The sequence below is a fragment of the Narcine bancroftii genome, chromosome 2, assembly GCF_036971445.1.
Source record: "Narcine bancroftii isolate sNarBan1 chromosome 2, sNarBan1.hap1, whole genome shotgun sequence".
Classification (NCBI taxonomy): Eukaryota; Metazoa; Chordata; class Chondrichthyes; order Torpediniformes; family Narcinidae; genus Narcine; species Narcine bancroftii.
In genome coordinates, this window is record NC_091470.1 from 44,619,142 (window position 1) to 44,636,382 (window position 17,241).

At 42.1% G+C, this 17,241-nt stretch overlaps 2 protein-coding genes across 11 annotated transcripts in view; one reads left to right on the plus strand and one right to left on the minus strand.

Moving 5' to 3' along the window:
* The window catches only part of LOC138753461 (endogenous retrovirus group 3 member 1 Env polyprotein-like), a 182,506-nt gene extending 174,231 nt beyond the window's left edge, over positions 1-8,275 (minus strand). For 6 of the 9 annotated variants that reach the window (XM_069916483.1, XM_069916481.1, XM_069916480.1 and 3 more), the window contains exons 1-2: positions 6,261-8,275; positions 5,332-5,402 (exon numbers count right to left, since the gene is read on the minus strand). The gene's annotated coding sequence lies outside the window, so the exon portion shown is untranslated. The remainder of the gene's footprint in view (positions 1-5,331; positions 5,403-6,260) is intronic. The other 3 variants (XM_069916486.1, XM_069916484.1, XM_069916478.1) reach the window with 2 other exon arrangements.
* Positions 7,330-16,432, plus strand: eif5 (eukaryotic translation initiation factor 5). 2 transcript variants are annotated; one of them, XM_069916487.1, is made up of 12 exons: positions 7,330-7,696; positions 7,820-7,968; positions 9,065-9,344; positions 9,422-9,503; positions 10,601-10,773; positions 10,999-11,110; positions 11,192-11,322; positions 11,435-11,596; positions 11,891-12,052; positions 12,129-12,293; positions 13,213-13,356; positions 13,572-16,432. In XM_069916487.1, exons 3-12 carry the CDS (start codon positions 9,273-9,275, stop codon positions 13,665-13,667), a joined length of 1,299 nt encoding a protein of 432 aa, XP_069772588.1. In that variant the 5' UTR covers positions 7,330-7,696; positions 7,820-7,968; positions 9,065-9,272; the 3' UTR covers positions 13,668-16,432. The 2 variants fall into 2 exon arrangements, with proteins under 2 accessions (XP_069772588.1, XP_069772589.1); XM_069916488.1 differs by having other exon boundaries at positions 7,330-7,635.
* The last annotated feature ends 809 nt before the right edge of the window (positions 16,433-17,241 follow it).

Below are 17,241 nucleotides of genomic sequence, written 5' to 3' on the forward strand. Positions count from 1 at the left end.
GAAGCACCAAGAAAATGCATCCTGGAGCTGCAGGAATGGAAGACAACTGTGAAAAGGGGGAATCTTCAGATGAGCAGGCTGAATCAACTTCAAGTGACGGCAAAGTGAGATCCCATGATAGCTCAATTGACTCCAGCTTGGGGGATGTTACGGACTGGAACAGTCGACTATGAAGGGGGAGGTGAATGGTGAGACTCTTGATTGTCTAATAGACTCGGGGAGTGCTAACAGGTACATCCACGAGAGAGTTGCCAGAGCCTTAAATTTGTGGAGATATCCAGCGAACCGAAAGACATCGATGGCTTGTAGTAAACTTATAAAAACTGTACGGGACAAGTGTAAAGTTACTTTAAATTTGCAGGGACATTGCCTGGCTGATGTGTGGCTCTTTATTATGCTGGAGCTCTGCGCCCTGTGGTACTGGGGTTAGATATTCAATCTCAGATGAACAGTGTAGTGTTAAGTTTTGGTGGGCCACTATCCACACTTACTATCCCCCGCGCTAGTTACTGTGGTCTGTCCACATTAAAGATCAAAGCTCCCTTCCTTTTCAGTGATTTATCCCCCTAGTGTTGGCCGATTGCCACTAAGAGCCGTTCTTACAGCAAAGAGGATCGTGAGTTTATCAAAGATGACACCCAGAGATTGCTTAAAGAGGGAGTAATTGAACCCAGTAAGAGTCTGTGGCGAGCCCAGGTGTAGTTGTGAAAAAATCAGACTAAGAAACGACTGGGTATTGACTACAGCCAGACAATCAACTGTAACACTAACCTGGATGCCTACCCGCTGCCACGCATTAATGAAATTATTAATCAGATACCGCAATACAAAGTGTTCTCCACTATCGACCTCAAAGCAGCTTACCATCAAATCCCCATTAAAAAAAAGGAACAACCCTATACAGCCTTTGAGGCTGATGGGGGGTTTAAAAGGGTACCCTTTGGAGTACTAATGGTGTGTCCGTATTTCAGAGGGAAACGGATAAGATTGTGAGGACGTATGAGTTACAGGGTATGTTTCCCTATCTGGATAATGTCACTATCTGTGGGAAAACACAGGTTGAGCACGACAACAACTTAAAAGAAATTTTTAGCAACAGCTAAAGAATTCAACCTTACATTTAACGAGGGCAAATGTATGTTCAACGCGACAAAGATACCTATTCTGGGCTACATTGTCCGCAAGGACGAAATCCGCCCTGACCCGGAAAGAATGGCTCCCCACTTAAGAAGTTACCACCCCCAAACCCAGCAAAAGCCCTTAAAAGGTGTATGGGATTCTTTTCCTTCTACTGCAAATGGGTTCAGGACTACGTCACGAAGGCACGCCCTCTGTTTGACACTAAATCTTTTCTTCCCTCTCCAATGGCCTTGAAGGCTTTTGAGAGAATTAAAGCTGATATTGCCAAAGTTGCACTCTCGTCCATTGATGAGGATGTCCCAGTTCAAGTGGAAACTGATGCCTCAGTTTGTGCCTTGGCAGGAACCCTTATTCAAAAGGGCAGACCTGCGGCATTCTCCTCCCGCATGTTACGCAGACCTGAACTTAAACATCCTGCCATTGAAAAAGCCCAGGCTATTATTGAAGCTGTTCGCTACTGGAGACATTTTCTAGCCGGCAGAAAATTTACTCTTGTCACTGATCAGAAATCTGTAGCCTACATGTTCAGAACTAAACACAAAAGTAAAATCAATAACGATAAAATGGCACGCTGGAGAATAGAACTCTCAACTTATAATTATGAGATCCAGTACAGACTGGGCAGGTTAAATGATCCCTCTGACGCATTGTCATGAACTGCTGCTGGTGCTCAGCTGGAGGGGCTAAAAGAGATCCATAGCAGACTGTGCCACCCAGGACACCCAGGAGTCATGCAATTCTTCCATTACATAAGGGCTAACAACCTTCCTTACTCTCTGGAAGTCAGGAAACTGACTAAAAGCTGTCCTGTTTGCGCAGAATGCAAACTGCAATACTTCAAAGCTCCAGAGGCCACTCTCATCTAGGCAACCCGTCCTTTTGAGAGGATTAGCTTAGATTTTAAAGGGCCATTACCATCCAACAACAAAAATGTATATTTCCTTACTGTAATTGACAAATATTCCAGGTTTCCCTTTGCGATACCCTGCCCTGACGTCTTGTCAGTGTCTGTCATTAAGTCACTTGACAGAATTTTCAGCATTTTTGGTTTTCCCAATTACATTCATACCGATAGAGGCTCAGCATTCATGAGCGCTGAACTGCGGCAAGCTCTGCTACAGAAGGGGATTGCAACCAGCCGTATCACGAACTACAACCCGCAGGGCAATGGGGAGGTTGAAAGGGCTAATGCTACAATCTGGAAGACTGTATATCTTGCTTTAAAAACACATGGTTACCATTACCCGGTGGCAGGAGGTGCTGCCTGAGGCACTACATTCTATTCGGTCTTTATTGTGTACTGCAACAAATCAAACACCTCATGAATGTATGTTTGCCTTTCCTAGGAAATCAGGAGCTGTGATGGACTGGCCAGCCTGTTTATCTGTGCTGCTGAAGAGCCACACTCGGGCATGTAAAACAGACCCCCTAGTCTAACCAGTTCAGCTACTGCATACTAACCCCAACTCTTTGGCTTGGCTTCGCGGACGAAGATTTATGGAGGGGGTAAAAAAAGTCCACGTCAGCTGCAGGCTCGTTTGTGGCTGACCAGTCCGATGCGGGACAGGCAGACACGATTGCAGCGGTTGCAAGGGAAAATTGGTTGGTTGGGGTTGGGTGTTGGGTTTTTCCTCCTTTGCCTTTTGTCAGTGAGGTGGGCTCTGCGGTCTTCTTCAAAGGAGGCTGCTGCCCGCCAAACTGTGAGGCGCCAAGATGCACGGTTTGAGGCGTTTATCAGCCCACTGGCGGTGGTCAATGTGGCAGGCACCAAGAGATTTCTTTAGGCAGTCCTTGTACCTTTTCTTTGGTGCACCTCTGACACGGTGGCCAGTGGAGAGCTCGCCATATAATACGATCTTGGGAAGGCGATGGTCCTCCATTCTGGAGACGTGACCCATCCAGCGCAGCTGGATCTTCAGCAGCGTGGACTCGATGCTGTCGACCTCTGCCATCTCGAGTACTTCGACGTTAGGGATGAAAGCGCTCCAATGGATGTTGAGGATGGAGCGGAGACAACGCTGGTGGAAGCGTTCTAGGAGCCGTAGGTGGTGCCAGTAGAGGACCCATGATTCGGAGCCGAACAGGAGTGTGGGTATGACAACGGCTCTGTATACGCTTATCTTTGTGAGGTTTTTCAGTTGGTTGTTTTTCCAGACTCTTTTGTGTAGTCTTCCAAAGGCGCTATTTGCCTTGGCGAGTCTGTTGTCTATCTCATTGTCGATCCTTGCATCTGATGAAATGGTGCAGCCGAGATAGGTAAACTGGTTGACCGTTTTGAGTTTTGTGTGCCCGATGGAGATGTGGGGGGGCTGGTAGTCATGGTGGGGAGCTGGCTGATGGAGGACCTCAGTTTTCTGCAGGCTGACTTCCAGGCCAAACATTTTGGCAGTTTCCGCAAAGCAGGACGTCAAGCGCTGAAGAGCTGGCTCTGAATGGGCAACTAAAGCGGCATCATCTGCAAACTACGATCATGTTAAATTCCCAGACAGGAGTACTGACACTGTACCCCTCAGAGATCTTGGTTCGCCCCTTCCTCGCACCCCTACTCAGAGGGAATCTGAGAGGTTGGACTCACCCCCCCAGCCCGTGACCCCTAGTAAGCTTTCAGATGGCCATGCTGAGGCTCCACTGCCTCACACTGGAGATTCTGGAGCGGATCCAGAAGTCAGTCCTTCCCACACTACAGACCCGGGACCTGTACCAGTTCCCAAGGTTACAAAGGAGCCACCTGTTTTGAGACGAAGCACCAGAATTCGTAAATAATCCGATAGGCTGATATATTCATAAAACATCTCTTATATTTCGATTGCTTGCTAGATACTGGCGTATTTTGGCTGTTAGAGTATCTCAAGGCCAAACATGGTATCCATGCATCGCTTGCTTCAGTCTTTCCTAGCAGCTGTCCTTTTGATTTTAACCCTTCTTCTGCCGGGGGGAAACTGTGGTAAATGTCTGCCAAGCTGCCTGTCTCCCCTCTGGCGAGCCTTGCTGTACTAACATTGGCTGTGCATTGTCTCTACTGTTAAGGACATTCCCCTTGAATATAACTGGACATGCATCTATTGTCTTTCATTATTGTACCATGAGTTTCTGCTAATAAAAGCCATGATTATTGTTTGACCACATCATCTTTGTCTACTTCACCAACTGGCACTTCAGCTCGATGCTCATAATTGCACATCCAAACCCTTAAAACTTCAATTAGGGCCAACAATAATTTCTACTCTGACAAAAAATCCATGCTCTTAATACCAAAGAGAGGGACACTGACTCTCCTGGATAACTCCAACATCAGGGTGAGAAGAAATGCCTGAATTCCCAGGGGTTTTCTGGCTGGGAAGCATTTGGGAAGACTAACCTCCATGGCATCCTTCTCTTAACAAAATGGAAACACAAACTCATCATAATTAATACCCTGTTTTGGAGGGAGACAAGCACAAAAATGTAAGGTCAACACATCTAGTCCAAGCACTAGCATCTGCTAGATTACATGGTAGTCGTAGCAAGGAACTTCGTGACAGATATTGAGAACTACTGCCTAATTTGAGGTGATCTTCACTAACCTGGCCCCAAAGCATCAATGGTAATAAAAGTAGTTGTAATGCCAAAAGAAGATCTCTATCAAACCCCTCAACCATCAGATAAAGTTGGCACACAAACCACCTTATCAATTCCTAGCTAGAGACTGCATGTTCTCACCATGACTGCATGAATTTCCATTGGGTGCATCTCTTTTTCCACAAATCCCAAAGACATGCTGTAATTATCAATCACGGAAAATTACCCCATAGTTTAGGAAAGTGCCAAAAGAATCAAAGGGAAGTTGATAGGCAACTATAAGAAAATAAGTTACAGTGCCAACGTAGACATGGCCAAACGGCATCCTTCCTAGAGTGTAATAATATGTGCAGAAGCTGCAAACTCTCTGTCGATTATGGGCCCTGACGCCACCCACAGTTGCCACCTGTGAAGAGAATCTTGGCTTATTAATCTGGAGTGATTTGTGAGAAGGACCTGGACAGCAGCAGCTAATTAACCACATATTAAAGGATATTGCTGAATTCAAGCACCATCAATATTTAAGGGAAGGGATCTGCCAGAAAACCCAGGGATTAAATAAGAGTTGATGGATGAAGGGAGCACATGAAGCTCAAAGTTTTAAAAGTTCAAATTTGTTGTCAGAATACATACATCACATACGACCCTGAGATTCTTTTTTTCCTGTGGGCCAGGCAGAATTTCCACTGATCAGTAACTGTCAACTGTATTCAAAAACAAAAAGAAACATTATAGAGAGAAATGGAAACAAAGAAAGAAATGTAAACCAACTGACTGTACCATGTATAAAAATTATTCAATAATAAATAAAATACAAAGAAAGTATTTAAAGGATTGGGTTTCTTATTCAGGAATCGGATGGTGGAGGGGTAGCAACTGAACCCAGTAGTACCTAGTGGCACCTATACCTCATTCCTGATAGCAGCAGCGAGAACAGAGCACGCCCTGGGTGATGTGGATGCTTGATAATTGCTGCTGCTTTCTGATGCCAGCATTTCATATAGATTTTCTCATTGGTGGGAGAGTTTTGCCTGTGATGTACTGGGTTGTGTCCACTACATTTTGCAGTGGTTTCTGCTCAGACGTATTGGTGCTCCCATATCAGGTGGTGATGCACCGGGTTAGCACACTTTCCACTATACATCTGTGGAAGTTTGCCAAGGTTTCTGATGTCATACTGAACCTCCACAAACTCCCGAGGAAGTACAGGCGCTGATGTGTTTTCTTCATGATGACACAAGTACATTGGGTCCAGGAAAGGTCCTCTGAGATAGTGACTCGCAGGAATTTAAATGTGCTCACCTCTCCTTCTATGATTCCCCCAATGATCAGTGGATCAAATACCTTTGGATTTTCCTTCCTAAAATTGACAATCAGCTCCTTGATTTTGGTGGCATTAAGGGAGAGGTTGTTGTTAGTAGACCATTCAGTTATGTTTTCAATTTTTTTGTGTGCTGACTCATTGCCTACTTTTAATTCAGCCAAACTACTGTGGTATCATGAGCAAATTTGTAAATGGCTCAGTAACATGATAGATAATAATTTTTATAAAGGGTCCTGACCTGAAACATTGACTGATGATTTCTCCCCATGGAGATTATCTAACTAGCTGAGTCTCTCGAGTTGCTCTTTTGTTCACTCAAGAGTCCAGCGTCTGTAGAGTTTGTGTTTCACTTTGCAGCCATGACGTGAATGAATTCTTCAATCATCTACAATTCCAATACCTAAGGCACACTATCCCAGTGAGAGTCAGGAATAGGAGCAAACTCAGTAGATGCAAAGAAGCTGAAAGGAAAATTTCAAAGGAAAATAAGAAAGTACTTGCATTGAAATCAAATTAAATTTTGATTCAGCTCACTCCTACTCACCTAATGGCCCGAGACTGCAACGCCAGATCCAGCTTCATCATCAAATTTGCAGATGGTACAACAGTACTTGGGCTCATCAACAACGAGTCACACAACAGAGAAGAGGTGGAAAATCTTGTGATACGGTGCAGGAATAACAACCCGAGTCTCAACATAGTCAGGACTCAGGCCCAAGTCATGAGCTGTATGTCTTTGCCTCCTCTGGAGGCTGCAGTACCTGTTGCACTTTAGCATATTACTAGAACACATTGGCACAATTTGTGATCAACTTACACACTGTTCCAAGTCAGACAGGTTATACTTGGCTTGAGCATTCCTCAAATTCTGGCCATGAGTTGAAGCCTCACTCAAAGGCTTGAGCTCATCTCGTGAGGTTTCATAGCAACTGTTCAGACTTCCAGATCAGAAGTTAAAATAAGGTTAGCGAGCTACCCAAGTGGAAAGGGGTTGCAAGAAGTTATTTAAAGAGACCTTCAGTCAGCCATGATTTAACTCTGAACTAACAGTTGCCAATGATCTCATTGCTTGTTGTTTGACAGAACAGCAGCGACTACTTTTTAAATGACCGTCATCCATTGTGATCCCTCTTGGACTACCTCAAAATCTTGTGACTAAATGTCATTATCAATTATTCAATATCTTTTTTTATAGATGGCAATGATTATATTTCATTGGCAATTTCGATACAGCTGGGTACTGCATACCCATGAACACTATCGTCGACTCTTCCAGAAACTTAACCTGATCCATTTCACTAAACAATAAAAGGACGACATTCCTCGGTTACGCAATCTTTCGCGCATCTGATGCAATCACCATTGAGGCGAGCATGAGCTCAGCCAATTGAAAGCGGGCCCTCGTTATCGCGAGAGTCGAGTGCCTCTCACGCACTTTGGGCCTCAACCTCCCTTGGAGAACACGGGCCGTGATGTCACAGTGACTGACTGACCACCTGACCACGCAGAACAAAGCAGTCGCGGCGCTTTGCCAATGAGGCCCTTGGCGACTGCGCCACGTCCAATCGCAGAGCGAGGAGGCGGGGTCCTGCGCCCTCTCAAGTGAGGCTGAGGTGGGGCTCGCTGACGTTGGGGCAGAACGGCGTCTTTCGGTTGTCGGTTAACGTCGTGGAGGTGAGCGCGGGGGGCTGGAGGCGGAGAGGGCGATGGAAGTTTGTTAGCGACGGAAATTAAGGAATCAACGGGCAATCCGAGCGTTGGCGATTCTCGTTGACCGTTGCATTTTGTTTCCGACAGGTTCCCGCTAACGAGGGCGTCTCGCTCCACGAGAGGGCTTTTTGTTTCGTGCAGAGGGTGTTCGGCGCCTCGGCACCGCGACGTGCCGTCCAGCAGTTCATAGCCAAGAGCGATTAGGCGTGTGTTTATGTCTTTGTTTTGTGAAAACGGTAAGAGGTGGAGCGCGTCGCGAGGCGGCCGAATGTCGCTCGAGAGCGTGGGGAAGGAGCTGGTCAAGATGGCGTCCTGCGGGCCGCCGCTGGGCTGGCGCCATCCGTGTGACGCACTATGCGCCAGGCGCCTTCGGTGCTCTCTTCCTCCCTCCGCGCTGCCGCCAACGGAGCCCTTTGATCCCCTGCGGCAAGGTCTCGTGCCGGCGCTCCCTGAGAATGCGATGGTCCGATTGTAACGGCGGAAAAATTACTTTTCAAGGCTGTTTTCGACCAGGTTACGCATGGCCGCGCTCGCCAGTGACTCACGTGTTGGGCTGCGGCATCAGGGATGACTCAGCACTCGCTGCGCTCTACTCCCCCACCCGCATGAGGGGGGGCGCGGGTTTAACATTAGCCCTTCAAATTCAAGTTGCATCTGATCAATGACTCACTAAATGGAACTTTTGGCTCCTCTCTCAAACTAGCTGGTAATAAATGTACTTTAATGGAGGAACTCGGCAGGTCTCAGCGGGGTCTACTGACGTTTCGGCCCTCCCTTGTCTATCTTTGCACTGCTAGACCAGCATTTCTGTGTTTTTACTCAAATAACTGTTTCGTCTCTTTTCCCGTTAGTTAAATCTCAGAAAGTGTACTTGCATCATGTATTCGTTTGGATTATAAAACCTGACCGTCAATTTTCCATTCACTTGCTCTGGTGGTTTTGTATTTAAAAAATTTGCCTTTCATGGGAATTGAGATGTATCATTGTTGTCACACTCCCATCGGCTTCTGGAAGGGAATGAATTTTTTGACCATTTTCTGGGCTGGTACCTCTGTTGGTCTTTTATTCAGCATGAATACATTTTTAATTTTTTCCAGCAATAGTAGAAGCACTGTCCAATTAGACCCAAATTAATGTGCAATCATTTGTTTTGGGTGGTGGGAGGGAACTAGAAACACAAGAAGAATGTACACTTCTTACAGTGCCAGATTTCACATTTTCATATTACAATTCTCTGGGTTAAACAATAATTAAAATTATTGGGGGAGTAAATAAAAAATTTCTCTCTGAAAACCACTTTCATTTTTCTAATATTTCCCTCTTGTTTTTCAGAGCTGTTGCGCAGCCGTTGGTACCTGTGTCGGGGAAACCTAACCAACAAGTGGGGAACTTGCAGCCTAAGTGGCGCAAACATTTTCATGTCAGAGACCGAGTACACTTGCAATTGTTTATGTCATCCATTCTTCTTCAGACAGAAGATACCAAAAAATTCCATTCAAAGATCTTTTCACTTTACTCATAAATCTAATAGTAAACCAGAATGGCTGTCAACGTCAACCGCAGTGTTTCCGATCAGTTCTATCGGTACAAAATGCCCCGTCTGATTGCTAAGGTAAGGTAAACTTGTGCCATTTGAATGGCATTTGTGCAGAAACCCATGTTGGAAACTAAAAGTACTTTTTTCTTCAGGTCGAGGGCAAAGGGAATGGAATAAAGACAGTAATAGTCAACATGGTTGATGTTGCTAAGGCGCTTAATCGGCCTCCAACGTGTGAGTACTTGTTAAATTTTCATTGTCCATTGTGTGCTTAATTTAATCTGAAACTTAATGGTATTGTATTTTCCACATGTAAATTTTGCCTGTTGGGAATATCTCTGATAACCTTCCATTTACCAGTGTTTGGTTAATCAAGTGCAAACTGGTGAAATTTCTTTGGACCACAATGCCTCCACATGGACATGGACATAACAATCACATGTATAAAGATATAAATTTAAATATAAACATTTTTGGGATTATTGATTACAGGATACTGATCATCAGTCTCAGAATTTGCAGTAAGAATGTATTTTCCCAACCTGGCCATTCCCATTTTGATGCTTTTGTACTATCACCTTGAAGGTATTGGATCAGAGATGCTGTGTGGAAAGGGTCTTCTATAATATACTTTGAGCTCTTTAAGCAATAGATGCTGTCCTTTGAGGAAAGGTAGACCTCCGTGATTGAAAGGTGTTTTTCTTACACTTCAATTTGTGGTATAACCCCTTTTAGGGTAGGTATAGTCCAAAACAGCCAGTTCAACCAATCAAAACTCTAGCCATGAAGAATGTGACTTGCCATAGATTCTGAGGCCTTAAGTTTATCCAGTTGCTATTTGATTTGGCAGTGTTAAAATTTGACTGTTGCACAAATTTTGATAAATTTCATTTGGGAAGTTGCCCAAAAGTGGAGCTGATTTAATAGTAATATTTTACATGGCTGAATTGCTGGGTCTTCATCTTCTGACTTCTCATTTGCTAAGGTTCTCGGTCTAGATTTTTTAAATTTAGCAATTGGATTGACGTCCAGAACAGTCTCGATGCCTGGTATATTGCTGGTTGGACACTTCTACTTCGCTCAGTGCCAGAATAAACCAATGATTAGTTATTTTTAAGATTAAAAGCCATATGCTGGTCTCTCACCATCTGTGAGAAGGGTTTACATTTTGGGTTCAACGTTTATTTTGCTTTTTCTACAGATGCTGCTCAAATTCTCCAACATTGTGTTTTTGGACTTGACAATTAAACATTTTAAATCTCTGCTGGGGCTAGAATTAATTTGTCATTTCTTGAGGGTTGAAAGACTTCTATCTGCATTTTACCATACAGATCCCACCAAGTTTTTTGGTTGTGAGCTGGGAGCTCAGACCCAGTTTGATTCAAAGAATGATCGTTATATTGTGAATGGATCCCATGAGGCGAATAAGTTGCAAGACATGCTGGATGGATTCATTCGAAAATTTGTCCTTTGTAATGAATGTGAAAATCCCGAAACTGACCTGGTAAGTGATTTCAGAATTTTTTAACCTAGCAAGAAGTCATTAAATCTAATAGACCTCACTTGAGAATCCAAATATTATGATCTTTGTCAAAATGAAGATCTCAAATTAGTACATTTGAATGCAAGTTGTGGCTTTTGTTTGAGCCTCTGAGTAATTTTTGTCTGCATCTCAAGTTTTGTCTTTGACATGATGTATTTGGCCATGGCATTTTGATTTTTTTTTTAGCATGTCAATCCAAAGAAACAAACTATTGGTATTTCCTGTAAAGCCTGTGGATACAGAGGCATGCTTGACACGCGTCACAAGCTCTGCACATTCATTCTAAAAAATCCACCCGGTAAGTTGTGCTCAAGTAGATTTTTTACTTTTTTTGTTGCTTTGAATTATTTAATAAGGTGGATATTTTTTAATCTTGCAGAAAATGGGGATGGTGGTTCAGCCAAGAAAGAAAAAGAAAAGAAAAATAAAAAGGGCAAGGATAAAGAGAATGGAACAATGTCCAATTCTGAATCATCCACACGCAATGAATTTGATGCTCCAGATGCAGTGGTAACCTTTTGTTTAATTTTGAGAAATTTGTAGTTAGAAACTTATTGTTAGAAGGTGAATCCATTCTTACTGGAGCATTACCAAGTTGCATGTGGATTTTAAATTTCTTAAGGATGGTGAGGATGATGATGAAGACTGGTGTGAAGAAACTACAGAAGAGGCCCAGCGTCGTCGAATGGGTGAAATCAGTGACCACGCCAAAAATTTGACACTCAGTGATGACCTGGGGAAAACCTTGGAAGAGAGAGTGAACTTATTCTACAACTTTGTCAAGGTAATGCTGTGCAGACCTGAATCAGCCTCACATTTTGTCTTTTGGGAGGGGAAAAGTTGTCTTGAAGGTCATTATTTTACTAAATGGCAGAATAGGTGAAAATGGCCAACTGCTGATTTGAATTTTTATGAAATTAATATCCAAAGTGCATAAATTCTATTTTAGTAAAAATGGGATGTGACTTGCGATTGATTTTTGTTTTATTGCAATAAGATGTTGTACATTAAAAATGGTATTGGCTCAAATGGTCATTCTGGGTCTGGTATAATGATTAAATATCTTAAAATTCCACAGAAGAAAAAGGAAGAAGGAATTATTGACTCGTCAGATAAAGATCTTCTATCAGAGGCTGAACGGCTGGATGTAATTGCTATGGGTCCCCTTATTCTGAGTGAACTGCTTTTTGATGAGAACATAAGGGAGCAAATCAAGAAATATAAACGACACTTCTTGCGGGTAAGTCTATTTCATCCACTTTGAACTCTATTTTTGTTTTTGTTTTTTGTGAATTACATTCTTTTTCTTGCTTTAGTTCTGCCATGGCAATAAAAAAGCTCAGAAGTACTTGCTTGGTGGCTTTGAATGTCTGGTGAAGATGCATCGGGACCAACTGCTTCCCAGGGTCCCGCATGTCTTAAAGGAACTCTATGATGCTGATCTGCTAGAAGAGGAAGTTATCCTTGCCTGGGCTGAGAAAGTAAGTTATATGCATATGCTGTAGTTTCAGGATTAGAGGTCATTTACTTTGCCATCCATTAAGTTTGTGACTGATTCCGTTTTAATGTTGTTACCAGTTAATAATTAGTACATTTTTTTGACTACCCCTCCAACTGTGTGGTAGAGTAGCCCCTTAAACTGCTCACTATTTAAAGGAGAAACAATCTGTCAATCTTGGGAATCTTGTTCAGTAAAATGTGAGGGATCCACTTCGGTGATAAACCTTGGGAATCAAAAACCTTTTTGCAACATTATTTAAAGAAACCCAAATTGCACCAGGGACCAAAATGATGTATGTGTGATATCTAAATTTAACACATTTTCCAGTCTGTTTTCTCAATTTGTTGACTACATAAAGTATATCTTTAGTCAGTAGCTGTTGTGCAATAATTTCCTTCATCCAAGTCATTTAATGGTGGGGCATTTTATTTAAAATCTGCCAGCCCACTATTAGTGATTGCGAGTCTGAAAAGTTATCTAATTGAATAATTTCTGTCAATCCCCATCTGCTCTAATATGCTAAACATTGTATGTAGGATTAATAGGTTTGGCTAAATATCAATTAGTACAAATGGTTCATTCAGTAGAAAGTCTTGTTTGCATGCTTTTTCCAATTGGATGTGGAAGAAGACCACACATTTTCTACATCACAGGTAGTTGGGAATGAGAAGTAATTTTGGGTTGCACCTGATGTTCATCCCTAAGTTTATTTTTCTCTAATTTAGGGTGTAGCGGAACAATAGATTTAGCTTTATTTTTATTTGGAGATACAGTAACAGGCCCTTCTGTCCCATGAACCCAACTTCTCTGGGACAGTTGCAACTGAAAATACTTGGCATGGCATTTTGTACTTTGAATACTGGTTCAACTGGTAAAGCACAATTTGTACTCCTCTGCAGGTATCCAAGAAGTATGTTCCAAAGGAACTTGCCAAGGAGATACATTCAAAAGCAGATCCATTTATTAAGTGGCTAAAAGAAGCAGAAGAGGAATCAGAAGAGGAGGAAGAGGAGAGTGATGATGAAGAAGATAAAGATGTAGAGGTAATGGGAATGTTTGGCCTATTATACCACTTGTGCATCAGATTGTAGTACAGGTGACAAAATTCATCTCCATTTAATTACCCTATATTCCCAGCATGTCTGCAGAATCAAAATTGCAAGCTTTTAACTTGAATTTTGTCCTGGAATATTGCTGCATGTATTTATTTCGTACTTAAACTTTGCAACATTTAATCTAGTGATGCTTTCATTTACAGGTGGTTTATGACAAGTCTGCAAGAGAGGTGAAAGTGGAAGCTCTGAAAACCATTAAGACAAAAGAAGAAGAAGATATAGACATTGATGCTATTTGATGTATTTGGGGCAAATTTTCACTTTTACATTGGAAGTCATAGCAATGGAGAAGTTTCCTTTACACTGCAACTCCTAAAATCTTGATTCTGCTTTAAAAAAAATTCTACAATGGTATTGATCTAGTGATGCTTTGCCACCTACCAATTACAATCACAAGGACAGCATGTCAAGACCAAATGGTGAAATTATCCTCTGAAACTGTTTTTGCCGATGATACTTACACTGATATTGGGTGATGTTTCTGCATTCCCTGTGCGTTTATACAGGGGTGTAAAATAAAAATTAAAGGGGATTGTTTTGTATTCCTTGCTTTTTTTGTGCAAGTAGGTGGTAATTACAGAAAGGTTGCTTTTTCCATTCCCATTTTGTATTGAAATACTGAACCTGTTACGAACACTTTACATTAGAATGTCATAACTGAAATTTTCCAAATTACTATGGAGGGGTTAAATCAAGAGTGGTGGCAATACTTTTTACCACAGTGACAAATGGTACAATAATGGATTCTCATTCAAAATGAGAAAGTGGCAGCTCTGTCACTGGTGTGAACCAAGGGGATCAAAGACTGCTCACTGTGGGGTCCTACTTCCTGGCTCTGGTGCTGATGGCCTTGAACAGACTTTAAATGGCCTTTTAAAGGCCTGTTGGTTTTTCAACGTGCTGAAGATGGTTGTATGCATGTTCATCAGTAGACCCCAAGATATTGTGGGTTCCAGGATTGCGGGACATCTGAAGCAGGAGAATATTCTGAGAAGTTTGTGAAAACTGTGAAGGTGATCAAGACAGTGGATTAGTGAGGGGCTCAGTTACTGAAGAACCTCCTATCAGGCTGTGAAGACTGGTGGCCAAAGGCTGGAGCCTGTCTCATGGGCACAGGTATGATCAGCATTTTGGGGCAATGGTGAGAGGGGCCCAAAAGGCCTAGACTGCTGACGGCTTCATGGTTTTGTAACTGGGAGCTCAGGTTTACCAATATTGGATGTGTGGCTCCATAGTTACAGGAGGTGAATCCTTTCCCTTGATGGCTCTGAGGGGACTCCTGCTTTCTCCTACTGTTAGGGACTGGACTCTTAATAGAGCCTTTGCCTTTACAGCAGGCAAAAGTGGACAAAATTGTCCTTGCATGACAAAGATCTTGACAACTAGGCTCAAGTTATTCAAAGTTTTGATAGAAAAATCTGATTTGTTCAATACAAACCTTTTCATTAAGGTGTCCCGCAAACATGCCTCTTGAATGATTATCCCAAATTTGGTTTGACCAGTTCAAGTGTGAATATAGCAGTTTGTTTAACAAGTCATGATGCCCATGTTGGCACAATTGCTTAGTCATTGACCTTTTGGCTATGCCCCCTTGTGGAGCAGTCTAGTTGGTTGTTTTGGTACTTTTGTCCTTCAGGCTACATAAAAACTTAGATTTGAGTCTATCTTTTTTTTCTTTATTTCTTTCCACCCCCTTCTCCCCCCCCCAAAAAAAAAGTGGTATGGTCCCTGTTGAGAATGGATAGCTGATGCTCTGGTAGATGTTGCAAGCTTTAGTTGAAGTGCTGATCATTGCATTCATCACAGGCAAAAATCCATGCACAATATACTTGAATGTATTTTTGATTCTTGGTTTGCATAGAAAAGTTTGGCATCCTAAAGGACTTTTCCCAATTCAAATGAGTTTAGAAATTCAGCCAAAACATCAGTGGTGCAACTGCAAGAAATATCTATTAGTAAACCAAAAATTGAATTTGCAGTTTTGGGGTTTGGTCTTCAAGGATACTTACTATAGAATTTACAATGCATCTGGGCTCTGACTTCAAAGTCACCTTGACTTGAAAGCTAATCTGGGATGTCTGAATGATTTCATGTTTATACTAATCTTGAGTCACTGGATATTGATTTCTGGTAGAAATGTTGAGGGAATTAAATTTTTGTTAGGTAATGTACTTGTATCTCTGCATTAAAGCTTTCGATTATGAAATAAGTAATGTTTTGGAGATGAGATGTATTTGTATCTTGCCAACTTTCCCAGCTGAAGCCTTTTGGGGAGGGGGAGAAATGAGTGACTGTATTTGGGGGATTGTTTAAATTTTTGTTGGCTTGTCTACTTAGTACATCTGGAGGATGTGGTCCTTGTTTCAATACAATGAGCCATAGCCTTTTGCTAAGTGTTTGTGGCCATTAGAAATTTCCATATCCAATTAAACCACCTGCTTTTGATCCTGGTCTCGTGCACTTGGGTAGAGCTTGCACAATACTTATCAAACTGCAAATGCTTAAAATCTTGATTGCCAGCATCAATAGTTCCCTGTGTTTGGGAGAACAGTCTCTTTAAGAGACTTAATGATCCAACTTGTGTCTCAACTATGTTTCATGCTGAAAGCATTCCTGAACAACTTTAAACTATCATGCATTTATTTTGAACTTTTACCAAGTATATTACAGAATATAGCATGATGTTTTTCAGAATGCCTTTATTTACTTTTCTGTGAACCTTCAATTTAGAAGACAGCAGTAGCATGCAGATTTAGATCCGGTTCTTTATTGAGACTCTGCATTTCAAGTGTGGTTACTACTCCCAAGTCTAGCAAAACAGTGAAATGTACTAAGCATGTGAACCAAGGAAAACAATAGAAGTCCTTGAAAGGACTTGTACTTTGGACAGTTTGTAGCGAGGCACCATTATTTCTGCTTCCTAGTATACATTGTTGCTTTACACCCTTGTATAATATTTGCAATTGAATGTATATAAAATAAAGACAGAATAGGGCAAAGTAAACCCTGTCATTCTGTTGTCATTCAGATAATGTGAAGATAATTTAATTAATCTTGTTCAATTCAACAGCTGTGTAATTCACAGCTTTCTAATAAAGAATTCTAAAGAGGGGACTTGTGTTCTTTTGAATCTTAAATGACTGGTGCAAGAACAAATAAGGCACTCCAGTCTGGGAAAAGAAACCAGTCATGCAGTGAACAAATAGTTAAACTGGACAATTTGACATGTTACTGACTCAGGAATCCTCTGGGTTCACCTGCCAATCAACTGGTGGTATGAAGAGACAAATGGCTTATAACTGCTATGGGGAAGTACACATACGTAGCTGAGAAGTCCACAGTGTACTGCTGAGAACACCTATCCTTGCAGTCCTTTTTGCTTTCTCAGTGACAGGACTGCAGACTTGGGAGTAGTAAGGGGATTCAATGTGATACTTTTGTGAGTGCAACAATCATTGTTGGTGGAAACCTAAAATGTCTGGTCAGCTATATTTTTTTAAAATCAATTTGCAGGGTGTGAAAGGCCCAGACAGTTCATCCTTTCCAGGAACTTCACCTGGGTCCTAGGAGGGTCACTGAGCTTTGGTACGAAAACTAATGTATCCAGTCAGTGACCCTTTTCTGTCTGAAATTGTTTATTCTGAATTGCTGACCAACTTTCTGACTATACTAATAGCTTTAGTCTTTCCAGCCAGCAAAAACTTGTTAGTCCATTTTACTGGACAAGGAATTCCTGACTGACCTTTGGGACTTTTTGAATGAGTCACCATCTGGAATCGATCCATGCAGGTATCTACTTCATTATGGAATTAC